The sequence below is a fragment of the Myodes glareolus genome, chromosome 2 (genome assembly GCF_982192425.1).
Source record: "Myodes glareolus chromosome 2, mMyoGla1.1, whole genome shotgun sequence".
In the NCBI taxonomy this organism is placed as follows: domain Eukaryota; kingdom Metazoa; phylum Chordata; class Mammalia; order Rodentia; family Cricetidae; genus Myodes; species Myodes glareolus.
The window spans coordinates 49,051,325-49,078,665 of NC_142027.1; the positions used below are offsets into that span (position 1 = coordinate 49,051,325).

Below are 27,341 nucleotides of genomic sequence, written 5' to 3' on the forward strand. Positions count from 1 at the left end.
AAATAAAAGAATCCCCTCTACCTTAGTCTCCAAACTGACCATAAGCAAATACAAGTTACCAAATATTTACTTTTAAATTAAAAAATAATAAGCATGTAGAAACGATAGGGGGAATGCTGCAAAGGGATTGTTTACATCAACAATTAAAATGTATTATAAAGTAAAAAAATTAAAGTGGTCACATATAGACAGAGCAATAAACAAAAGACATAAAAATAATACAGAACAAAAAACAGACAGAATAGACAAAAGCTTCATTTGTAAATAGAAGCATTGAAAATACAATTCAGTCTTGAAACTATTAAAGTTCGCGTTGTAGTCTCAAAGCCTTTAATCCATTTTTTTTTGTTTTGTTTTCTACTACTCTGGTGTTTTGTTTTTGAGACAGGGACTGGCTTTTTTGCTCAAGTCATCCAGATCAGTGGGTATAGCTGATTGATACTCCTGCCTCAATCATCCAGTTGTGCTGGGATTACAGATGTGCTGGGATTGTAGATGTGAGCCTTGACACCCATCATTTCCTTTATTTCTGTATGAATTAAATTCGGGGCCTTCCTGAGACCCAAATGAGTGTGTTAATTCCGTGGGAGCTGAAGATGGTGCCTTTCTCTTTGTCTACACTTCCTGGTTGGATAATGGGCAGGTGTAGGGCAGCAGTAGACACCTGTTGATGACCGCTCATACTAGGAAGCTGTGCTGGTATTCCATCCACAACTTTCAAACCCACAGTTAACTATTTAGGCCTTTTAATTCTAAAGAATCCTACTTCGAATAGTTAATCTTATTTAACATTCCAAGGTAGCCCATCTCTATCCCCTTCACTCAACAGATAGTTGATTCCTTCTTTCTGTTATTTTTCCTAGAATTTAAGGTCTCAGAAAAGAGTAAAATATCAAGATAACAGGTATAGTTTGCTCTGGTTCATAGTCTGTTGTTTATAAATGCCTTTAAGTACAATACCCAACAGATTCACACACTATCCCTCTCCATCACCCAGACCACAGACGAGTGGGTCTGACAACTTTGGTTCCTTGCTCCCTACACAATTTAATTAGAGAGAAGCATGTAAGGGTGGCCACTTTCTTCCAATATCCATGTGTCAGGCTGAGAACATCTTGTGCACTCCTTTCATTTCAGCCACCGAAACTTCCAATGGCCTTTTTCTCCCTTTGTTTTTATTTAAAAAAGAAAGAGAAGAAATATCCGCACGCTGTGGTTTTTAAATGAAGTGACTTGTCAAGCTGGAGACTGTAGCGGAAATCTGAAAGGCAGTAAATTTAGCGACCCCACTTGTACTGACAGCCTGTCCAGCTCTTGAAGCATAAATAGCAGGGGAGACAAATAGCTGCTGTTTTCCTATTAGACTTTGGCCCAACGGCCTTATAGCCTTCCTTCGTGCCTTGGCCCAGTCTGGGCCATCAACTGCTTTAAAGAGCAGGTAGCAGCTCTCCTCTTGGCTCCCACTTGCTTTAGGTGTGGGCTCATGAGGCTCCTTCCCAACTGTGATCCTCCTGCTGTACAGAAAGGTTTAAAAATCCCAGGAAGAAATTGAAAGGTGTAGGCAGGGAGAGGCCTGCAACCCCAAATGAATGTCGCCAGCTAAGGCAACCGCCAGCTTATACATGTTGGTATAAAATGAAGACGCTAATTGCCAGAGCCCTCATTATTGTTACAGTGACCATTGAGCCTTACCAAAGGTTGTCCACTTTATGTTAACTGGAAACCACAAAAACATCTGTTAGTTCATGGTTAGACATTTTTCTCTCTGCTCTATACCCCCCACCTTCGTCTCCACTTTTCATTGCCTGTGTATTGACGTTAAGCAAGAATAGTTCTCTAAATTGGATCGAACACCTCATTCAGCAATGAATCTGTCCCAGAAAAGGAACTGGAATTTAGGGGTGAACCCAAACGAGACATGTTAGCATCCAGACCTGTAAAGAAGGAATGTAAAGACCAGAAAAAGTGGCCATGTTTTGCTTTGCTTTAATTGCATTTCAAAAGCTTCTTCGGCAGCTCCAGGACTCTCCCTAGCCAAGCTTCCACAGTGCAGCTGCCCTGCTGGGTTTAACACACTCACTTACAAAATGCCAATTGATTTATGTGACTCTCGAAAACGGCAACTGCTGCTCTCATCTCTCTTGATATTTAATCCTCAGCCGTGGCAGAATCGCTAATAACAGGTCGAGTATTGCCCCTGCCGTTTTGATGACAATGGTAAAAGAGCTTGGTTGTTGCTGCCTCTGTCCAGCAACTCAAATCTTCGCCTCACTCCCCACCCCATTACAATGTAATCTTGCACACAATCAGCATCCGCAGGAATTCTCACTTCTATTGTGTTCCCGAAGGACTCTTCTAAGTATTTTTTCCTTTTTTTATCCAGTTTTAACTATTTGCTTCTTCTATCCTGCATGCTTAATGATGATGCTGAGGTAGGACAGTGAAATTGCTTTATGGTATAAAGTTTGTATTAGTCCCATTTTCTGCCGCTTTGGAGAACAAAATCCAAACAACACTTCAATGCCTCTTGCAAAACCTCCCTGATTGTATCAGGCCATAGCATCATGGGAAAACATGTACAAAGGGAGCTCATGTGCTAAGGGAGAGGGAGTCAAGCTTGCTCTTCTGTAACAATAGCCTTAAAAAAAAAACTACACAGGCTCCTGTAAGAAATTCCTTCCTTGGACAGTGTTCCTGCTAATGACCCAGTTACCTCCTGCTAAATCACATCTCTTACAGGTTCCACCACTAATGTCCACACGTGGAGGACCAAGTTTTCTAAGACACAAATCCTTGGGGGGCTCACTCAAACCACACGTAAACCACAGCTCTGATCCACCAGACAGGTGCTGTGCATCCCCTTTTCTACTGGTTTCAGCTGCCATTGTTTAGAAACTAAGCATTTATATTCACTTTTATCCAGAATCTCACAGCAACTTGAGATTTTCAAGCAACCATGGACGATACTCCACACCACAGGATGTCCCGAGAAGACCTCAGACCTACCAATACCAACTGTATCAATGAAATAAAATATCCTTCCTTTATTCCTCAAGTGATGTCAACTACATTTGTACCAGGAAGTTATTAGGTTCTGCGGTGGTTTGAATGAAAATGACCCCCATAGGTTCATAGCGACTGCCGCTGTTGGGAGGTATGGATTTGTTCAAGGAGGTGTGTCATTATGGAGTAGGCTTTGAAGACTCAGAAACTCGAGTGGTGAGCAGTGAGTCATTTACCTCCTCCTGTGTGCAGATGTAGAACTCTCAGTTCCTTCTCCAGCACCATGTCTGCCATGCTTCCCACCATGATGATAATGGACTAAACCTTTGAAACTATAAGATAGCCCCAATTAAAGGTTTTCCTTATAAGAGTTGCCAGGGTCATTGTGTCTCTTCACATTAAGAGAAACCCTAAGACAGCTTCCAACAAACACAAAGTGGTTAGAATACATTGCTCCACAGAAGAAGAAAAGAAGAAGAGGAGGAGGAGGAGGAAGAGAAGGAGGAGGAGGAGAAGAAGAAGAAGAAGAGGAAGAGGAAGAGGAAGAGGAAGAAGAAGTCTTAACCACTTAGGATTGAAGTATGTGACCCAAATTCTTACTTTCTGCCCTGGTAGGTGATGCTTCCACTTCCTCTCTTTGGACCCAGATTTCACCTTGGCTTTGTTCTCACCATGGTAGTGCAAGCAGCAGCCACTCAAGAATGATTATGGGGACTTCTTTGACATCTTTATAAGAAACAGCCCTCCACATTCAAAGCAACCACAGAAAGGTTTATCACAGTGCCAAGAAAAGAGCAGCAAAAGTAGATGAGGCTACTGAGCTGTGGAGGTGGCCCACAAGAATGAAGGCTGGAGTTTGGATCCCTGCTACCCAATGCCAGTTGTGCCTGGTAGCCAGCCTGTGATTCTAGCATTCTGAAGGTGGACAGAAAATTCTAAGAGCTGGCCAGACTAGACAAGTAAACAAGTTCTGGGTTCAAATTAGAGACCTCGTCTCAATATATAAAGTGGAGAGTAACTGAAGAAGAGGCCTGTTGTCATCCTCTGGGCTCTGCAAGCACAAATGTGTACAAGTTCGCACATATGCTCACACTCATGCATGTAAAAAACACACTCGCACATACACCAAAAGAGAAAAAATGATGTTGCTACATAAAGGACTTCAGGTAAATGGAGTTTTAATGAGACTTATGAGATATTATATTTAAAAACCATGTTTCTCTGGAATAAAATAAAAAAGAAAGGAAAGAGGAAGAGAGGAAAGGAGGAAGGAAGGAAGGAAGGAAGGAAGGAAGGAAGGAAGGAAGGAAGGAAGGAAGGAAAGAAGGAGAGAGTAAGAAGTTAAAGGGTAGGAGAGGGACAGGGATGGAAGGGAGAAGAGGTCATGGAAGAAGGAAGGCACCTGGCACCTGCGGGTGCGGAAGGATTAATTATCAGGTTGATGCTTGAATGAAGCAAATCAGAACCCATGCTGTCCCTCACATCTGTGAGTGCTGTCCCACAAGTCCTCCTTCTCTTAAGTTAGAAGGTCACTTCCTCTGTGGTTGCCCAGATGACCCTCATGTCTTTCTCTCAACTTCCAGAAAGCTCATTTGCCCTGGAAACTTCTTGCCAAAGGTAAATCCATTGCTCGAGGCTTCAAGGGCTTCTTTGCTTAGTGCTGGCATTTTCATGTGCCAGTGGTTTCTAACACTAATGGGGGAACTTCTAAAAATAGATGAACAAGGCCAAATTTTCAAATGCCATTTTTCACACTTACTGCTTTGTTTGGTTCTCTCAGCAAAGAGGTTAAGTGAAGTGTACAGATGAGGGCTGTGTGTTTCCCTGTGTGTCTCTAGCAGAATTCCATTCATTGCTCTGATAACTCCCTAGTTCCCTGAACTCACCCTCATATTTTATACACTGGAGGAAGAAATTCATGAGATTCTGGAAAACTATGAACTAGGCAAACTCCAGCTTCCCTCAGCAATGTAAAATGATAAAATATAAATGATCAAAGAATGTTGTGCTTAATTCTGCTCTTGAACTTCAGAACAGCACAGATCTGGTTTAAACATCAACTCTTCATTTCATTTTAAACTTAGGCAACTTCCTATACCACCCTAAGCCTGTGTCCCACATCTGAAAGTGACGTTAGGGATATCATGACTTGATATAAGATATCTTGAATATTATTGCTCAACGTATTAACAGCGTGTTCTGAAGCACGTACTAAGTAGTATCTCATTTGACACCCATTCTGATATCTGGGCTCAGTGAGCACCTTTAGGGGGAGTTCCAAAATAAAGAATAGAGAAAAATGAATAGTAGCAAATAAAGTGAGAGACTTTATTAGGGTAAAATACACTTCCAAAGAGAAACCAGACCTGAGCAGAAGAAAGGGTTGATGGTTCTACGGTGGCCACTGTACAAGGACAGAACTCTGAGTCACATACATGGGCTTTTGGGTGCAATTTTCACAGCTCTGTCTTTGCGGCACTTGCTGTATGGTATATGCTGTTCTACATACAGCTCCATACATCCAGTGTCTCATTAGCATCTTTGATTTAAGATTTATTTTATTTTGTAATGTGTGTGTTTGTGTGTGTGTGTTCCTACACATGTACATGCATGCTTGTATTCACATATGGATGCAGTTGCCCATGAAGGTCAGTAAATGGTGTTGGATTACATGGAGATGGAGTAAAAGGTGGCTGTTACCTGTTCAACATGAAGGCCAGTAGCTGAGCTCAGGTCCTCTGCAAAAGCAGCAAGTCCCATTAGGAACTGGCCCATCTCTCCAACACCAGAATAGCAGTATTTCTTTGTTCTTTTTGACTGCCATGGAGATTGAATCCAAGGCCTTAAACATATCAGACAAGTGCTCTACTGCTGACCTACATCTTCAGCACTCATCAGCATATTAGATCTCCGTCAAGGGGTGTGCATTTCAGTGTTAGAATGAGTTACAGGGCACCTTCAGACTTTCTAGAATGCCTCTGTATCTGTGCCAATGACTCCAGCCAGTTTCAGTCTCAGCTTTGGGCTTTCTCATTTCCACTTTGTTAACAGTGTCTTCTCATAATCTAACTGTGTGGGCTCTGTGTAAGGTCTTCTGAAGCTCACTCACTTAAACCCCTGCCTCAAATCTGCACTATTTCGTGAACTGTCAGTAGGTTCCAACGTTTTATAACCACCTGACAGATACATCAGGTAATATCATTCCTACATAATATAATGCACAACATGGATATAACGTGTATATATATATATATAACATATAATATGTGGGTGTTAAATATAATATTGTTATTTTAAAATACATGCCACATATTATATAATATATATTCCATGGAGAACTAAATATAGATGATCTTGATTTTATTCTAATATCAAGTACCACTGTCAGTATACTAGTGTGCATACAGCAAAGAATTTCAAGACCCAGGACTGGAAAGGATGTGTGGATGGTGACTTCATCTGGAATGCTGAGCTTAAATAATGCGTGAAAACAAAAATGCAAATAGGAATTAACTTGGTCTGTCTGGATGCCAGACAATAAAATCTGGGGTGTTCTTGTTTAACCCATGCTCATTCATGAAGGCAAAGACAATTGTGAGAGTCTCCTGGCTTCATATTTGTCACTGGTTTCTGACTACACTCTTGGGGGATGCAGAACGGAGGAAGCCAATTTGTATATTCCACTGTTGTGTTTTGCTGTTCAAATAAGGAACATTGGTTCTATCGAAGTAACCCACCCCTTCCTGTTCACCCAATTCAGACATCTTAATGGTCAAATACCTCTCAAGGGAGCTCATTCTTCTTTTGTCCATTTGTCTGACACGTCCTCAGAATATTCTTGAATGGATCCCTTCCATACAGTTGCTGTTTTTCTTCATTTTCTTCAATGCACCACCATGTTCCTTGTCCGCTCTGATTGCTGTTGTTTCCCAACATTCATCATTCCCTTCCAAGTTGAAAACTGTGGATGAGAAGCGGTTTCCCCTGGAGGGTTGCAGCATTGTCAAATACCAAAGGGTCTCTCAGATGGAATATGAAGCTGAGAAACGAAAACGTCAAAGGATCCAGAGAGAAACACACTGGAGATATGAGCAAAACCCCTGTGCGGGCATCCTTCGATTTGTTAGGTTCTTTCCCTCTTTCTTTTCTTAATATTTTTGTGTAGAGTGTGCAGTGTAGAAATATAGAGAAGGAATAAAAACAGGAACACATAAGCATGTCCTCAGGAAAATATACATGAAAGCACAAAAGAAACTGTAAGAACAGATACTTGAACAGATGCTTGGTACAGTATTTGAAGTCCACCCAGGAAACTTCAAATGGGGTCATTGATTTATGATACTTTTTCCTTTGTGTATGTGTGCAGAAGTTCAAAGATGGCCTCTGCTGTCCTTACTCTCATCTCCAAACACAGATGCATAAAACACAAACATTCACATACCCTGCAAGATAAATGTTAGTACTTTGCATTTTCTTAAACTCTGTGTGTGTTTCTGTTTATAGCTAATGTGTTTACAACCACTTGTGTGTAAATATTCAAATTTAGGTGAGTAAAGGGAATGCCGTTTCAAACAATTTTCTCCTTAAAGAAAGATTAATCTGCTAAGTTGCTTTAAAGCTCTTCTTGGAGCACAGAAAGAAATGATTTGTCTATTTCGAAACAGACAAGAGTCCTCTGAATTCTGCATTGCAAAACCCATAAAACACATTTATCAAGTTTCACGAATTGCACTTCTTGAATCTCAAATAAAGCAAAAAGAATTATAGATCTCTTAATGAGTAATGAAGTATCAGGCCTTTAAAATGTACTGTCTTATGTCTAACAGAAGAAAAGTTCTCATCTCCTAGGAAAAAATTAAGAAGAGCCTACTGTGTTAATTAGAGAGGTAGTGAATTTTCATATTAGGGCTTAATTTAATAGTTCTCCCAACCTCCTGTCTCTCTGTCTCTATGTCTCTCTGTCTGAGTCTCTGTGTCTCTCTGTCCCTGTCTGCATGTGTAAGGGGGTGGGAGAGGAAGGTAAGAAAGTAAAGAAGAAAAGAAGGGGGAGAAGAAAGAAAGGAAAAGAGCTCCATAGAAGTGTATTTAGTTGCAAATGACTGCCTGCTTACAAGGACTAGTTGACCTTGTAAACTCAATTTCACCAAAGCAGATATTGTCCTAGCATAGCACCTAGCATCCTCTAATAGGTGTTATTTCTAGCTGCTTTGTCTCCACACTGGAGAACACCAAAGAGAATGCTTTCCTCTTGCCATTAGCTCTGGGCTCCTCTTCCTGGCTCTTGAGGACCTATTAAAAGAACTAATAAAGCACAACTTGAATAAACAGAGGCTAAAGGGGACCATCTTAATCGGGAGCAAGAGTGTGAAAGGTAGAGACAGTGAAGAAGACAAGGAGTTATTTGGCCTATAGCAGAATTATTGCCACAAGTCCAAAATTAAGCAAAGGGTAATAAACTAAACAGCAGACACCAGAATAAACATAATACTCAATAGAGTGAGAAAAGTGGTTGAGATGTTTAAAATACGAAAATGTTGAGATTGGCATTTTAAGCAAAATTTATTCAGGGCAGACAGTAACAGACTGGACTAAAGGAAAGATTTAATTTGCAGTTATTGGGCAAGTTCTCCAGAGTTTAAATGACTTCACTTTCTTGATCTCAGAAGTTTTGAAATTTTTGAAAGGACAAAAAAAAATGGTGAGGGAATCTTTCAGTGGATAGTAGCTACAGAGTGTGACTGATGAAGTCCACGCCTCCATGGGCAGACACACAACGAGTAAAAGGAAAAGCACAGGAGACTAAGAATTGCACTTTAGCATTTCCTGGTTCACAATTCATGTGGTTTATTGCATGCTTTAAAACAAGAATTGCTGTTGCTGAGACACAAGGAAAAGCATCTTGTCAGGCCTGTGTCTGCAGGGGTTCAGCTGGTTGCTGAAGCAGGGACTCCACGTAGCATTTACATCCTCAGGACACAACAGGCAATGCCCCTGACCAGCCTTTAACAGCAGCATACTCTGCCCACTCGCAAAATGATATTCTATTAGGATCTTTAAAAAGGAATGGCTTTTATGATGGCTTCCATACTTGGCTCCATCCATTCTCATGAGCTGTATGAGGTATTATAACTATCTCTAGTACCAGCTTCTCTTGCTTAATTCTGTTCAGCTGTGACCCAGCCCATCAGGACAGCTGTAATGAAAAACCGTAGGTGGCTTACAAACAACAGCAGCTTGTTTCTCAAAGTTCTGGAGTTGAGAGTCTAAGATTAGCATGCCTGCATATACACTGTCTGGTGAGGGCTCATTTACTTGTTCATAGGAAGCCTGTTGTATCCTTATGAGGGACACATTCTCATACTCTTATCATCTCCCCAAGATTATACTTCCAAATCACATCACATTGTAGATTAGGTTTCAACATTCAAATTGTGGAAGAGCCAACTATTAAACCAGTATCAAGCTATCTCAGTAAGCATTTACTGACTTTCTAATCTATAACAAACATCATTCAAGTTCATGGAAATGCTATGCGTAAAAAAGATCCCAGGAGGTTAACAATCTGGAACTTTGAATTTCTAGCAAGACCTGTGCTTCCTGTCCTATTACTCTGAACTAATGAGAAATTCTTGAGTGAAGTCATAGATATAATGACAGGTGATCCTCTTATGGGCTTAGGCAGAATATAATAGCAAGAATGCCAGAAATGCCTGAGTTTCAACTAGAGGATGCAGGAGAAAGAAAAGGGAAAAAGACAAGGTATATACAGAGGTCTTATCCAATATTGTAAATGGGTATCAGCCTGGTTGGATGAGGAAAAATCTGGTTGAATGAGGGAAACTCGTGTACTTTTTTCTACCAGAAATTCTCCACTCTAATGAGAATCTAGCCAGGTGTTATGCTCTGTAAATAGAGGTAGCACTAGAATGGGGAGACGCTGTCATGGGAGGATAAAGAAAATATACCTTGGGCTGGAGAGATGGCTCAGCGGTTAGGAGCATTGCCTGCTCTTCCAAAGGCCCTGAGTTTAATTCCCAGCAACTATATGGTGGCTCACAACCATCTGTGATGAGGTCTGGTACCCTCTTCTGGCCTGCAGGCATACTTGTAGACGGAATATTGCATACATATAAATAAATATTTTAAAAAGTAAAGAAAATATACCTCCCTTGTGTGTATTATCATGGAAAGAAAATTCCCCCTTTCCTTCTCATGTCAAATTGGGGAAGTTCTTCTACAGGTACAAAACTGATAGTTTTTCTGGTGCAGATCTGACTTATGGACCACTTTTCAGGAAAATAAATTAGATTAATAAATAAAAATAGATAATAATAAGTTAGATTAACTAACATGTGCATTTGGTGTATAAAAATTCCAGACCCTAAATCCAGTAAATACAGCTTTATTTTCTTTCATTCTTTTAATATTTACCCTGAGAAATTCCCTGTTCTCAAACTAGTAAACCCTGAGTGAACACTGCCCACAGTATCTCTCTCCCACAACAGGCTTATTTCTTTAAAAAAATAAAATAAAATGTAAGGAAGAAATCCATGGCTCTTCCTCCTTTTCTTGACATGTTATGGAGATTGAAAAGAACAAAATGTTTCAACCATTCTCAAGCCTATACCAATTCTCATTCTCTTACTGAAGATTCCAAACTCACTTAAGAATAAGGTTTTGGGGTGTGGAAGAGAGCTAGGGGAGAAATCTGAGAACTCTTATAGTCATCTTTAACATTTATGGGAGGCAGAGTTTCTCTGTGTTCTGGCAGCTGCTCCCAAATAGCCACTCAAATACTTATTATTAATTATAAATTCTGGCCCATAGCTCAGACTCATTGCTATCTAACTCTTACATTTTGAATTAACCCATTTTTCTTATCTACTCCCTGCCATGTGGTGGTACCTTCCTTCAACACGGCACGTTCATCTTGCTTCTCTCTGCATCTGCTCACAATTCCCAAGACTCTGCTCTTGTTCCCCCCAACATTCTCTCTACACTGAAAATCCTGCCTAGCTATCGACCAATCAGCTTTTTATTAACAATGAGAGAAATGCATTTTCATCATTTACAGAAGGATTATTCCACAGCTACTCCTTGTTATACTCTATCTTAACTCTTGGACCCGATCAAGCGACCTCTCATAAGGTCTACATGTTCTAAATTCTACATCTGGAATATAAATTCCTGCCTGACTACATGCTTGAAGACTGGGAAGGGAAAACACAGGCAGAAATTAACCATTTGTACAAAAAAAAATTCCCAAGATACATCTTAGAGCCATGGTGCAGTACTTTCACCACGAACATGTGCTACCCAGGATACACTAGTCCAAACCAAACAATTTTATATTATTGTCTATTCCCTGTTTCAGTTACTTTTCTCAAAGCTTGGTGGTTGGAAGGGATTTGAAGTTTCTAGTATTCCTGATAGTTGTGTGATAGAATGTTACCAAAGAGATCCTGTTTTCTACTGGGAGTCTAGTTAGCAGACTTGAAGCTTGGTTGACAAACTGTAACAATAAGTTCATGTCCATGCTCGCTGAATGATTTGGTCATTAGGGGTTTTTTAGGAAAGAAACAGCTTGTGGCATTTGAGCAGAGTCATTAATTGGTACCATTTAGTGTGGCATGACGAGGAGCAAGATTCCACTATGGGGACAGGACTGTTTTACCACCCTTCCCAGCTGCTCTGTGCTAACCCAGTGTGCAATGGAATTGTGCTTTTTGGGCGAGTGAGTGATATAGAATTTAAAGGTCACAAATCTTCTATCTAAACTAGCTAAGTTCTCTCTGCTGCCCAACCTCATTGCCCACTGTCTTATCCCCCTTTAATGTCCCCCAACTTTTTTCTTCTTTCAATCTATTCAAGAAAAAAAATGTTTATTTTATCAATCAGGTTCCATAAGAGAATTTAAAAGATTTCTTATCTAATTTTTCTTTATGGAAACAAAACATCCAATTTTGTAAATTTTTGCAAAATGGGGTCTCTCTGTCTCCAGTTCCAATAATTAATCCCATGGGTGTGTAGTTTTCTACACTCAGACTTGGTAGCAAAGTCTATCACCAAACACACCATCAGCTGCACGTTCGCAGGCTTGAAAGCCTGGATGGTAATATCAAAAAGACAACATGGCATCAAGGTAAGGATTAGCACAGAACCGGTTTAGTTTTAAAGGTTTATATTATATCTATTTTTAAGTCTGTGTGTGTGTGTGTGTGTGTACGTGCATGCATGCACACACAACACACATGTGAGAGTGCCTATAAAAGCCAGAGGAAAGCATCAAGTTCCTGGAAACTGGAGGCATAGGTGCTGTGAGCTTCATTATGTGCTGGTAGTTGAACTTGAGGCCTATGAAAGACCAGCGAGTTCTCTTTCATACTGAACAGTCTTTCCAGTCCCAGCACATCATTTTTGTGGAAAACAAGATTCATATAATCTGAAGACTGGTGTTTGTCACAAGCAAGTCATTCCCTTTCTAATAGCTACCGTGGTGTAAGGGCAAAACTCATAGTATAAGGATGGTAGCAGTGCCTCATGAGTATCTCTGGTGATTCATGCTCTCCTGCTCCTACCTGTTACAAACACTTCATCAATGACTGACAAATATGAATGTGTCAGCACTCTGATCTCCTGTCTTCTTGTTATCAGGACAGTATTGAAAAGGGACGTGTGTGGTCCCCAGAGTCCACAAAAGACAGAGTCAGCATTGTTTCTGGGGATTTAACCTAGCATCATGACCTTGTATGGCTTCATTCTCTTCCAGCTCCCATTTCCCCCTTCTCTACCTGATTTTCTTTAGAACACTTTATATTTAATCAAGTTCAGAAGAAACTTTTTCCTGGGGTCTGTGTCTTGGACCTCAGACAAAGCATGTTGTCAAGTTATTGAAAAGCCTTTCTGATTTATTGTTTCTTTTCTTTAAAAAATGGGGGGAAGCAATCTGCAGCATATTTTAGACTTAGAAAAAAAATCATGCAATTTTCTGTTTTTCCAGGAAGAGAATTTGAAGGAGAAGAAGAATATCTGGAGATCCTCGGCATCACTAGGGAGCAGTCAGGCAAATACGAGTGCAAGGCTGCCAATGAGGTCTCCTCTGCAGACGTCAAACAAGTCAAGGTCACTGTGAACTGTAAGTACAACAGCAGCAGGTGTCCCAGGCCCACGGTGCATCTTCACTTCCTGGGAACTCTATAGATTCCATTATCAAAAGCTCCCAGAATTTCAAGCAGGTGTTGCTCTGGCCAAGGATGCACATTTATACACTGGACACTTCCAAGGGCAAGACTTGGCCTTTGAATTTGATAAATCAACTCCTCTGATTCTAAATATAACCACTGATACATTTCAGAAGAGCCTTGGTCTTTTATTCAGACTGTGAAATTAAGAAAACATGATGAGACACCACTCAAATTCCTGGCAGTCGCTGTTGCAGAGTCTGTGGATACCAAGGTCATATTACTTTGGGAAAAGCAGCAATCCCTATCTACTTTAGCTGGAACTTTTATCTTAATGCATTGTTTGTCAGAAGAGAATAGCCCAAGATTATATTTTATCCTCTGCTATTTAACTAATTGGCACTGGGAACATATTCAAGCTCATTTGGTCAGATACTGTGTGTCCCTGATGGCTAACAGGGATGCCTGATAAGTTAATTTTGGTTATCTATTTCTCCGAAAGCCTGGGCATTAGAAATGAAGATTTTAGTAAGATGCATAGGTAAGTGGGCATACTTTGAACTTGTCAGATGAAAGGTTTCTTAGAAGTAGTTCAAAGCGGAAAGAAGGAGTAAGAGGGGATCTATAAGATGTGTGTCACCCAGCAAAGGAATAGAAAATTTGTTTATCTTACTCAATTAGCAGTGTCCTTAAAGAGCATTTAAATTCAAGTGCCTGTACCACATAACTGTGACTAATGACAGGAAAGAGAGCTATCCTGACTGTATTCCTTTCTCTCTATCTCTATCTATCTTTCTTTCTTTCTTTCTTTCTTTCTATCTACCTATCTATCTATCTATCTCCTCTATCCATCTATCTATATCTATCATTTCTGTGTGTATGTGTGTATATGTGTATCACCACATTTGTACCCTTTATACACACCTATATCCATCTATGCACACAGATCACACTCCCCCCACACACATAAGCACACATGCACACACATACACATGCACAAATAATTTATACCACTTCTGAAAGTATATTTTAGGCCACGATGAATTATGTTTTTTTTTTCATGTTATGACTTTCATGTTGCTGCCTATGTGCCAGAGACAGGATAAATGTTCTCTAGTCTTCTAATACCCCTAAAAAAGTAAACCTAATCAACTTCAATTTAAAACTTAAGAAACAAGCCTGAGGCCATACTGTGGTGGTGCACACCTTTAAACCCAGCATTCAGGAGACAGAGGCAGGCGGATCTCTGTGAGTTTGATGCCAGTCTGGTCTACAGAGAAAAGTTCCAGGAAACCCAAGGATACAGAGAAACCCTGTCTTGAACCAAAAAGAAAATAGAAGCCAAAGCCTGAGTCCAGGAAATCACCTACCCAAAGCAACACAAAAAGCAAATGGAAGAAAAGTGGCTCAGCCTCAGGTCTGTTTGATTCTATGGCCCAAACCTGTCATGGAAGAAGAGGAGGAGGAGGCATTTCAATTACCTGTAATGCTCCACACTGCTTCCTATTAGGAATTTAAGCATGTTATTTCATCTCAAGGTAATCCAATGAGATAAGCATCTATAGCCTTGCTGTAGACATTCGGAACTGGGCTTTAGAGAGTTCAGAAATCTTGCTTAAGGTAGCTCAGCCTATGCTGGAATGCCCTGGTCCCCTGTGCCCCTTCTAGCCAGCCTTTCAGCTTTCCAAAATGGGCAGTGAAGACTTCGAAGTATACCTAGGGAAAACCAATAGACACAGCACTGAACTACGCATTTATGGTCTCATTCTGAAGAGCAAGGGGTTGCATTTGATGAGCTGTGAAGTGCTTTTATCCCTGGCTGTCTCCAATTTTTTTAGTAATAGAGTTTTGAAATGCCAGTGTTACGATTCTTTTGCAGTACTGGGTGTGTTTCAAAGACGCATTAATGATCTCAATGTTATAAAATGCTTTAGGTCCTTTTTTCACATGAAAGGCAATTTCTCTAGGTGTTTATGTAAGTTCATAATTAGGTTAGTTAACTTCTTTTATGCACACATAGCTGTGCTATCATCTGCCACCTCTTCTCTGACTTTTGGAGTCAAGATTTCATTTTCTCTTAATTGACCTTCAACTTAATTAGGTTTCTGAAAGTCCAATCATGTAGTAAATAGAAAATATTTATGCTTCCATTGTATGAAACATCAAAGTGGTCTGGACTGTAGATGGTTTCCAAGATCAAAGCTAGCCGCCTGGGTCCTGTTATTATTGAAGCAATTAGTCTGACACTGCTCCCTTTCCACTGTCCCCAAAGTGTAATTTAGAATGGGAAAAAATACTGATAATTTTCAAGAAAACTTTGGTGAAAATATAAGCTTTGGCCAGTGATGAGTGAATCACTAAATACGGACAGAGCCTGCAGAGTCTCAAAAAGTATTTTGGAACAGATTACATGGACATGTTGAGTTCAATTAAACACCCAATGTGCTCTATCCAAGAGGAACAACAATGTGCCTGGCCCTGTAAAACTATTCAGCCAATGGTAACTGAAGGTATAGATGGAAAATTCAAAATAAAACTCCTTAATATTTTCCAAACTCTAGAAATAAATGCTGCTGGCTACACATCAGGAAAAAAAATTCTAATTTCAAATTCCTCTGGAATCGCCTTTTCCCTCCAACTTTCATAGAGTGCATTTATGTGAAATCAGTCACCACACCAGTTCAAAGAAGTCATGGTACCTCTAGTTGCATCGAGTAAATAGATGAGATTTTCGGGGCTGAATTAAAGAAGCATGCTCTCATTGACAGAGAAATATCTAGGAGACCTTTCGTAACTTTACCTGAACCTTCCTTCTTTCATTAACCTGAGTTCTCTTCCCTTCCAAGCCAGAGGCTTCAGGATTCGGTCAGGCAATCAGGATGCCTAAGAAAACTACCGGTGGGAGAGATTATCATAATGAAGGTACCCTGGATACCACTAAAAAGGGCAATCTTAGCACTGGTAACTTTCCTATTGCCACACATTGATTCGTTTACTCAGTTACCAACAGATGTTCATGCAGGACACATAAAGGCTGGCACAGTAAGGAAGGGAGACATAACAGTTTCACCCGTGGAGCTCACAGCAGATTCTGTAGCCGCTCCTCTTTATTCCTCTCAGATAGCCTGCCTCTGCGGTAGGTCTATATCATTACACATAGTCACTTTACATGCAACCTCCATTTTCTAAGTGGTAGGAGGTCCTGGCACCTATAGAAGGCTAAATCATCAGCTCAAAATCTTTGCCATTAAATAAGCTTAGTGAAATTTTTGCAGTGGACAAGACTTTTGCCTTTCTGTGCCTTATGTAGCCACAGATTTCTTTCAGATACCAACCACAAGGGTAAACTACCTCTTCTTTGCAGGGTCTAGGTGCACACTCTCTACTGCAGCTTCCACCATGCATCACTAAGTTCCCAGGAAGCATCTGTCACACAGCAAATGTTCAGTAAATTTGAACATTTTGGTTCAAATGTTTGAACCAAACATTTTGGTTCAAACAGTTTGGTTCAAAACTGTTGGTTTTAGTCTGACTCACCCTTAGAGGGGACAGCTTTTCCTAGTTGTAGAGAAATTTCTAAATGTTGCTTCTATATCTCATTCTTCTCCCTCCTAGGCTGACATGCTAATGTCCTCACCTTCTGCCTGCCCATAGTTCTCTCCGAGTGGCTCACATTATCACCCTTTATAGATTCTCTTTCCTCTCCATCTCTCATTCACCCAACTCTGCATCTATAACTAACTGATTCACTCTATACAAATGGTGGTGGACATGAGACAGCTCTTACCCATGATGTGTGTTGATTTAGAGAAAGCAGAAGGAAGTTGCTTCACGGTAAGCAAGCAGCATTGAAGACACTTTTTGCGTATACACATGTGGATGAGCACCTACCAAGTCCAAAAGGCCAAAGGCATGAATTCCCCAGGATCTGGAGTTACAGACAATTATAAGCCACCGAGCGGCCACTGAAAGCTGAACCCAGATTCTCTGGAAGAGCAGCAAACATACATGAAACCACTGAGCCATCATCTCTCTAGCTCCTAAATGTGTATTTTCACCAGACACTTGATTCAAAAGTCACCTGATGAGGAAATTTTAGGAAAATAACATCTCAGTGTAGAGGAAAATCTCTAGGTATTTGTGGCCACACCTAGCCAGTCTCTGTGCCAATCTTACTTTTTCCAAATAACACTTTCTCCTACTTTTGAGAACTGCATAGAATATACTTAATCATAATTATTCTCCTTTCCCAGATCCTCCATCTCCTCCCTAAACCCCAATTCTCCAGTTTCATGTTCTCTCCACCCCTCTTCTCTCATAGACATGGAATATACACGTTCTCTGACACAGCCAAAGTGTATGGCAGACTTAGGACTCCTAGGTCTAACATGATAACTTTCCATCTACACACAAAAGAGTCATCATGGTAAAAGCAATTAATGCAATTAATTTTAGTGCTTTAGATGCTAAAAGTGTTCTTTGTGCTCTTTGCATATTGTTTTATGTATTTGCCTTAGACCTTACAGGATAATAAGATGTCATCATCTGCATTCATTGGTAAGGGGCTAAGGAAGGAGGAGTTTATGGAGACACAGAAGGAAACCAAGCCTATATCTTCTGACTCCTAATGTAGAAATATAGCATCTATGTCACTGTGGGTTATGCCATTTTTAAGCACTCTGAAAATAAAAATCTGCAACATTTATTTATCAAGTTCACTTATATAATATTTTTTCTTTTTAAGAGTCTATTCCTGGGCCTGGAGAGACGGCTCAGTGGTTAAGAGCACTTACTGTTCCTGCAGAGAACCTGGGTTTGGTTCTCAGTACTCAGAGGCCATGAAAGCTTACAGCCGTTCATTTCTCCAGTTGTAGTGGATCTAATGCTGTCTTCTTACCCCTAATGGCATCAGGCAGGCAAGTGGTGCGCAGATCTACATGTGAGCAAGATGTTCAGACACATAAAGTACATAAATCTAAAAGTAAAATCAAAGAACTTATTCAAACAAATAAAGCATATCAGAGAGGTTCAGAACATTGATTGACCTGGTTCTGATTCTATTCTTCAGCAACTACTGGTCATATGAATTTGTACAAGTACTAGCCCTCTGCAAATTTGCCTTTCTGTTTTCTAACCAATACTACTAACACCTAACTCTGAGGGCCACCATTTGGATAAATAAGGATGTCTAATATCTAAAACAATGCTCACGTGTGTATATAGTACTTGTAAATTAAACCCTTTATTCAAATTTCATGGTTTTGTGCATTTCCCCAATATTAGGAAGATTAAATGAATGAGAGATTTTTTTTTGCCTAAGCCACTGTTATCCTTATCATTGTCATTCTGATGGAAAGAATCTTGTTATCAGTGATGTAAGAATAAGAAAGCCCTGATTAATGTTTTCAGGGACTGAAATTTTGAAGTAATAAAAACTATAGGAGTCATTTGACGATTGTAAGCTCTCCCAACACTGCATAAAGAATAACAATGAATCTCTCTGTGCAGCATTTGTAAGAACCACATTTTTATTATAACCATATTTTGAGCAAGGACACCTTTTATTTTAACTATATTAGGTATACTACAATATAATTCATAATGATCTTTTTTAGACTCACCTACACAGAATTCATTCCAAATGAACTTTGAAATGTCCCTTCCCATAAGCCATGGAAGAAAACCTGGACTATGATGTCACTGGAGAAATAATAGTAGGAGCAAGCATTTATATGCCTTATCGGTTGCTATGAATTGACTTCGGTAAAAGGAATTTGCTGGGTTTTAAAAGAAGGAAGCAAGTGCTTGGACCTGGTGATTGACCAGAATCATCCTTTCCTGAATAATGCACTTAACCCTAGCATCTAGCCAGTCTCTAATGGCTTAATAAACACTTTGTTGTTTACCTGCTTGTGTACCAAACAAATTCAGAAATAAGGGTGAATCTGAAAGACACAAATGCTTCCGTGTTCGAGGTCAAAATAGAAGTAGTATCTTATCACAATCAACTAGACACATACAGGCATGCATGCACGGATGCACACATGCACACACGCACCAGGTACCCTGGGATGGGATATCTGCCTGTATGAGAACAGGAAGGAGAGATCCTACATGCAGCTTTGAGAAACAGAGGACCCAGATCCCTGGCCCAAAGCTAAATTCCAAAAGGACAAAGCGCACTAGCTGGCTGTGGTGGCATATGCTTGTGATCCCAGCTCTTATTTTCAAAAAGAAGGGTCCTAAGTCCAAGTACAGTATGAGCAATGTAGTGAGACACTATCTCCAAAATAAAGACAGATCAAACAAACAGGACAAAGAGAAAAGATGAGACAAACAGGATCAGTGGGTTCCCAAGTATTTTAGTCAGGGGGAAAAAAATCCCATATTATCCCCCAAGTAATAGGCAACAATAGGTATGTTAAATAACTAGATGGACTTAAACAGTCGGAGCAAGGAATGCTCTGCAAAACTACTCAGCTGGGACCTGTGACCCTGGTACTAGCGCAGAGGGATTTGAAAGAGTGCACCAGAGCAATGTCATGTTGAGACACTACAGCTATGAGGCGGCCTAATATGGTGCTGGTGCTGCTGGTGATGGTGCTGCTGTTGGTGGTGCTAGTGGTGCTGGTGCTGTTGGTGCTGGTGGTGATGGTGCTGCTGTTGGTGGTGATGGTGGTGCTGGTGCTGCTGGTGATGGTGCTGCTGGTGATGGTGCTACTGTTGGTGGTGATGGTGGTGCTGGTGCTGGTGGTGCTGGTGGTGCTGATGCTGGTGGTGATGGTGGTGCTGGTGGTGCTGGTGGTGGTGCTGGTGGTGCTGGTGGTACTAGTGGTGCTGGTGCTGCTGGTTCTGGTGGTGCTTGTGCTGGTGCTGGTGGTGCTGGTGGTGGTGCTGGTGGTGCTGGTGGTGGTGCTGGTGGTGCTGGTGCTGGTGCTGGTGCTGGTGGTGCCGGTGGTGCCAGTGCTGGTGCTGGTGGTGCCAGTGGCACTGGTGGTAGACTATGAGGGTATGTTTTTCGTGGCTGTGTAAATGGCAGAGTAGTGAGGCATTCATCTTCACTAAGAATTTGTCAATTATGTGCATGTAGCTACAGAAACAAACATATCTTAAGATATATTTTTCAATATTCAATAACTAAATAAACTGGAGAATCAGAATCAAAATTGTCTTTCCCACCAACATCCATGTACCATTGTGATACCGATTGTGAAGTCATGTGTGTCTGAAAAAAAACATTAAAAATGGTGAAAATAGGTGAGGATGCACAATTAAATGTACTGAGTTATTTCAATGTTGGTCATCTCTACCTTATTTATTCATTTACTTTGTGTGTGTGTGATGTGTATATGTGTGTGTGCTCATGTGTATGTGTCTACGAGTATATGAGTATGTAAACATGTGAGGAACACAGATAATTTCAACTGTCTTGGTCTATCATTTTCTACCTTTTTGGTTATTTTGTTGTTGCTGTTATTTTTTTTTTCTTGAGGCAGGGTTTCTTACTGAAGATGGAGTCCAGCAATTGGTTCAACTGGCTGGACAGTGATATGTCTATCTGTCCTTACCCAACCCTGTAATTCCAGACATGCACCAACATGCTCAACATTTTTCATGGGTCCTGGAGATATTTCTGGTCTTAGGTCCTCACATTTGCATCAATCTCAACTACCACTTTTTGTGTATCTTATTTTGGTGGATGGCCTCTCTTGATGCCCAAACAAAAATTCTGAGTCTTATCCTTTTATTCTTCCTTTCCTTCTCCATTACATATAGCCCCTTTCTAGGTGATTATTTCTAAACCCCTGTATATTCCAAATCTGTTCTCTCCTGCACATACTTTTGTCATAAACCTGGTGCAGAATATTTCTAAATTCCTTCATCAGCTTCCAAATGGGCCTCCCCTGCTGCTAGTTCCAGCACTTTATTGATGAGGAAATTGAAGAAGTGTGATGCTGTGAAAAGTACTAAACTCTCTAATAAGGGAGAACATTGAGGAGTCAACCCTCAATTTGAGCTCAAGTATATGAAATTTAAATCTAAGCTTATAACCTCCTCTGTTTTATACTCTATCCTGTAATGAATCTTTTTCTGACCTGCCAGCCAGTTCCCAAATAATGACATGGAGACTTCTTATTATGAAAGCTTGGGCTATAGCTTAGCTTTGTTCCCAAATGGCTTCTATAATTTCAATTAACCCATTTATTCTAACCTATGCCCTTTTATCTTACACTTCCTGTTTACTCTCATGTCTTCTGATATTCCTTCAAGCTCCTAGATTCCTCCTCCTCCTTCCTCTCTCTACCCAGAAGTCCCACCTATACTTCCTACCTACTTATTTGTCTTTTTGCTTTTTACTACACAAATCACAGCAATACACTTTCATGCAATGTACAAATATCCCACAACACCATCTCTCTACCAATTGATCTACCATCAGCACAAATACATCAGTTCACGCATTATCCTTTGAACTGATGGGCTCTGATGACTTAAATAGCCAATCACAGAAAGACTTTTTAAAGGAACCTTGCTGGTCATTTTAAGCTGGAAAGAGAAAGAGAAAGTGGAGGGCTTAAACTGGTGTGGATGGTTCTACAAAGCACAGTTCTGGCTTAGACTAGGCTCAAAACTCAGACTTCCTACTCCTGATCCCTAAGACAGCCCCGCTTTGAAGAATAAACTGTGAGACTTGCTAAGGGCTTTTAAACATGTTTCCCGTCATATATACGTGATAAGCCAAGACCAAAGTGACAGAGTGTACTAAGGGCTCCATTCAACCATACTAAGACGTATCCCAGGACCCTTACTTTCAGTCCAGGTTTTTGTCATTATTGTTCTTCCATTTAGCTTTTTAATATCTCATCTTCCCATTTTGTGCCTATAAGAAAATGAATAGCTAAGTCTAAATCAAAACATTGCCAACAATAGCAATGCCTTGGCCTGTTGTTCGCATACAGTTTGACAGCATGATCCAACTACACTCTTACTCCGTTCTCTCTGAGTGAGAAAAAGATTCCATGCTGGTGATAAAATGAGATGGAAGGAAACTGCACACTGCCCTGATGCTTGTTTGTGTGCATGACTAACTCAGGCTGAGTTTGTGTAGACAGAGACCTTTAAAATGGATTCTCAAACTGTAGAAGAAAATCAGAAAAAGTATAGACCAAAAATTTGAATGAGTTGTATATGGAAAAGATTATTTTATTAATTTTTTTTCTCCACAAAAGCTGAGCCTATTGAATGGTGCTTGGACTTGCTTTTCTACCCACACAGAGCTAAGTTACTATTTCCTGGAAATAACCTTTTGCTTGAAAAAAATCTCTCTTTTATGTGTCTCTCAGACAGAGAGAAGCATGTCTCTCTCTCTCTCTCTCACCTGTGGTGTGTGTGTGTGTGTGTGTGTGTGTGTGTGTGCATATATAGGTGGGGGCCTAACTTCAAGTGTTAGGACAGCTTCAAGTGTCATCTCCAGGGATGCCATCAGATTCCTTTACTTGGCCTGGAACTCACCAGTGAGGCTGGATTATGAGCTCTTGCTGTGGTGTGCATTTTTACCTGGGGGTTTGGAATCAAACTCAGGTATTCATGTCTAAAAGCCGAGAGGTTTCTTGGCTGATCCAAACCCCCTGACCAGGAAAAACATTTTTCTCAAAATTCACACAGGCTTAAAACAGTCCCGGACCCAGGAGGTCATGTCTCCCATCTTACCTTTTCTCATCTTAGTAGGACTATTTAGAGAATCATATCAAATTAGACTATCAGATAAGGTTTTTTAAATCATCTCAAGTCAATTATAGTTTTGTTAGGCACAGTCAAAGGCAAAAAAAAAATACCAATCAATATTGAACTGCCAGTGAGAGTGAAGGCCTGACGAGAGCAGGTCTTTTGTGCACTGTGAGGCATATCATATTGCAAACCATAAATCAAAGCCAAATTTGCTTAGTTCCTACAGAGTTACAGAAGGGAACACCTGGGGCAAAGATCAAAACAATGACCCATGGTAGTTTCTTTGCTTTTTACATTCTGGAGTACTTTGAAAACATAGGGCAAAGTTTTCGGTTGGGAGCAGTTTAACCCTCTTATTTTAATAGACCCCTCAAAGCCATCTCTAGCTAGAGTAATAATAGCAATGAGAAAAAGAAAATGGCCAAACGAGATACTTTCCCAGTGACTAAGTCCATGCACAGCTCCTGGGGAGGCCCTGAGTTCAGTTTCTGAGCATCCATGATGGATGGCTCACAGCAGCTTACAGCTGCATCTTAGACTATGCAGTACACTTTCTGAATTCCACTGGCTCCAGCACTCAACTCATCTATACATCATATATACATGCCCATGCAGATACATGCATGCATACATATAATCTAAAGACTTAATCATAAAAAATTCTTTGGTTTCACCACTTCCAGAAAAAAAAATATCACAAATAATAAAAACAGCTATTGGAATGATTGAGGAGGAAGGGAAAAGAAAAAGAAACCTTGGGTTTCATTCCCATAAAATGCTATTATAAAAAGTGTACCATTATATAAGCCGACTCCCCTTTCCATCCATCATTTTCCACTTCGCCTTAGCTTGCTGGTGACCAGTCCCCTTTACCTGCTCATGAGGCATATCAAAGATGCTTTCACAAAATCGCTTTCCTGACTCTCTCCAACCAGATACTTCTTCTAACTTTATCCAAGGTTGCAGTTCTAGAGCCTTCTCAAGCTCTCATACGAACCTGTGAACCCATTCTTCCTAAAGCTTCTCTCGCTGCTGCCATTTGTCCCTGGAGCATCCTTTGCCCCTCACATAATAAACCTCTCTCTCTGCCCTTACTACAGATCCGCCCACCATCACGGAGTCCAAGAGCAATGAAGCCACCACAGGACGGCAAGCTTCCCTCAAATGTGAGGCCTCAGCAGTGCCTGCGCCTGACTTTGAGTGGTACCGGGATGACACCAGGTATGTACCACACTCTCGATGGCCCAAGTTCCAAATTATGATCTCAAAGTCTCCCAGAGCCTCGTGGCAAGACCTCAGTCCTCCACAATTTTGTGCTTTTCCCTTTTCAACTTCTCCTTTATTACATCACCCAAAAGCGGAACCCAAAAGCTCTCAGATAAACTTAAATGTGAAAAATATTGTCCAGCTGATAATTTCCACCTATATATTTTTCTTGGATGTAGTAGAAATTTAGTTTTAATGGAACTCAGCCACTGCTATGTCTTCTCGGTGGATGGACATCAGTTCTGATAAGAGAACTTGATTACAATGAGTAACCGAGGAAAGAAAACAAGCCTCTATTGACTCTCCTCTTTTTAAAACACTCCAGTGTAAAAGAAGAAACCACTAAGCCACACCCCTTATCCCTGTCCCTTTTAACTCTTCTATTTGTTCCTCTTAGGATAAACAGTGCGAATGGCCTTGAGATTAAGAGCACGGAGGGCCAGTCCTCCCTGACGGTGACCAATGTCACCGAGGAGCACTATGGCAACTACACCTGCGTGGCTGCCAACAAGCTGGGCGTCACCAATGCCAGCCTAGTCCTTTTCAGTAAGTATGTCAAAACAGAGCCTGGCTCGGTGCAAGTTACAGGGTTCCCCTGCTTTGACTTGAAACCATCCCTCATTCCTTAAAAGTAAACCTATGCAAATATAAGAACACTCCTGTTGAAACCAGAATGGAGGCTCCTGGTCTCAGCGAACAACATTTCCAAAGGGGAAGAACTCCTCTCTGTACTCCCTTGCTTTGGAAAACTGCCCAGTTTTTCATCTGTGTCTCTTGCTTTCATTTTTGCCGTGGTTGGCTAGTTACTCTTTAAGAATATTCAAAGGACATATATTTCTTTTGTGGCCTCCTCTTTAAGAAACTGGGGTAATTTAAGGGCCAGGAAATAGATGGCTGTTAGTCTATGCCAGCAGCAAGAGTCCCCGGAAAAAGAAATACTCAGTGAGAGTGAAGAAAGCCCTAGGAAAATGAGAATCTGGAAAAATCAAGTGATTTTACTGACACAGAGCCAGGGTAGAATGAATGATTAAAGCCCAATATAAACGTGAAAGAGAGGAGGTTGCAGGACAATTTCCCTATGACAGCAAGGACCTGCCTGATACATCATTGGCAGCAGAGGTAGAACCGTGGGAAAGGGCGGGTCTCTGAAAAGCAGAGAAGATCCTGAAAGATGGCTGAGAAGCAATCAGCTTTTTCAAAGGTGCGAATGTTAAGGGATCCCTGCCAAGGAGTCTTGGTCACTGGCAGTATGTTTAGTCAGGTCTCTAACTCCTCAGCCTTTTCAGTCAGGTAGCTATAATTCCAGATTCAAATGCCCCAAGGGATGCAGAGTTTTACTGAATAGGATCACAGAAAAAAGACACTGTGTGGAACATGGACTCTTTATTTATCAGAATAAGTATGACAAATGGTTAGCCTTCTGAGCTCCAAATTCACTTAGATTAAATAGAAAACACTTTGAAGCTTTATTATTACTTTAAGATAACAAAAAAAAAACACTAAAAGCTTGTTTTCCCCCTCTATATGTGCTCAATTAGAAAAAAAAATACCATAGCTAGGAAAGATGTCTTCATCTTGTTGTATTCAATTTAGGTGAGCCTTAAAGAAAAAAATCAATTTAAGTAAGAGTTCTCTTGAAAGACAGTATCAAAACTCTTTGAAAACTGCTGGAGAGCTAGCACCACTTAGGAAAACAACAGCCACGAACTAATGGAGCCTTAGCTTTCTCTTTCTCAACTAACTCCCCCCCACTTGCTTCGATCTGTGATTGTTTGATGAGCTATAGATCAAACGATACATCTGTGGGAAGCTGGATACTCATATCCTGTTTACTTGTCTCTAAAGACTAAATGTACATAGTCTTTTGCTCCAACTGGAGGCATGAATTCCCACCAGACATTCAGGAAGCTACAGATTAAGAAATGTAGTTACTTCGTTCCTCCCTAACACAAAAAAATCCAAAGGTATAGGCAAACCGCAGCTGCAATGATGAATCTGAGATTCTGAAGAATCTAGAGAAACCTGCTGAAGTAGAATATCATACAGATAAGAAAAGTTTTTTAGGGGATCAAAAACTAGAAAATATTACAACCCAATTATTTAGAAGAATGAACAATGACATATCACATTAAGGTCTATTTTTCCCATCCCACAGAGAATAAGAAAAGCTTGAGACTTGTATAGTTCAAGTAACAAATAAAGCATAGCCTTAGGCTGGGGAAGGAAAAATTGAGGAGAGAATGCTCACAGCAGAGAGACAGAGCAAGGGTTGAGTCACAGAGAGCGGAGACACTTGTAGGGCTAGTGAAAAGGGAATGCCACATCCTAGTGACCCATAAAAAGACTTAGCATGATAAAATTAAGAAATATCTAGAATCTTAGGGAATTTCAGTTTTAAACAGAGAATCAGGGAATTGGTCAAATATTTCATATCATAAAGATTGTCATGATTTGGGGACATCATCCTCAATTATAAAGTATGCAATGCTGCAAATCATTGGTGGCCATCTTCCCAGTGGTCCCATACTGCCCTCTACGCAGCATCATGCATAATGCTAGTTTTGCATTTACCAACACATGGCTGCATTTAGTGTACACAGCATAAGCCTTCACCTTGGTTTTGGATTGTTTCCCCACAGTGATCAAGTTGAGAGGTCGTGTACTTACTAGGGACCAATGAAAGGACATTAGGTTTTGAAGAGAACAGAGTTATTGACAATGTAGAAAATTAGGCAACCAGCAACTCTGATTCTTAGACCTAAAACCCAGTTAGGAACTTCAAAGGGAAAAGTTGCATGTCTTTTGCAATGAGAACAGCATGCCTTCAGGCCCACCTCAGTTGCATCAGTTAGATTCAGGAAGCATGTCATTACAACCTGCGAAGCTAGAACCTTGAAGGTGGGGCTTTACTGTGGCCCAGTTTGCAAAAATCAAAAACTAAGCAAAAGAAGAAAGAGACGGGGAAAAAGAAGGCAAAGAAAGAAGGATCAGATGGATGAATAAAGGAGAAGGAAAGAAAGAAAAGAAACAAGGAGCATGTGTATGTAGATTTGCCCATTCTTCAGACTGTAAGATTACCCATTCTTCAGTTCAAAGCGGGTGAGATTAAAGGGGAAGGGACAGAAAGGCCCCTGTAAGACGATGGCTGTTCCTTCTCCACCC

At 40.6% G+C, this 27,341-nt stretch overlaps 1 protein-coding gene across 4 annotated transcripts in view; it reads left to right on the forward strand.

Moving 5' to 3' along the window:
* Positions 1-27,341, forward strand: part of Lsamp (limbic system associated membrane protein) — a 2,072,304-nt gene that overhangs the window by 2,010,168 nt on the left and 34,795 nt on the right. For all 4 annotated transcript variants that reach the window (XM_087900115.1, XM_087900119.1, XM_048422483.3 and 1 more), the window contains 3 exons: positions 13,004-13,138; positions 24,014-24,134; positions 24,577-24,725. In XM_087900115.1, coding sequence (XP_087756241.1) covers positions 13,004-13,138; positions 24,014-24,134; positions 24,577-24,725 — 405 coding nt within the window. The remainder of the gene's footprint in view (positions 1-13,003; positions 13,139-24,013; positions 24,135-24,576; positions 24,726-27,341) is intronic.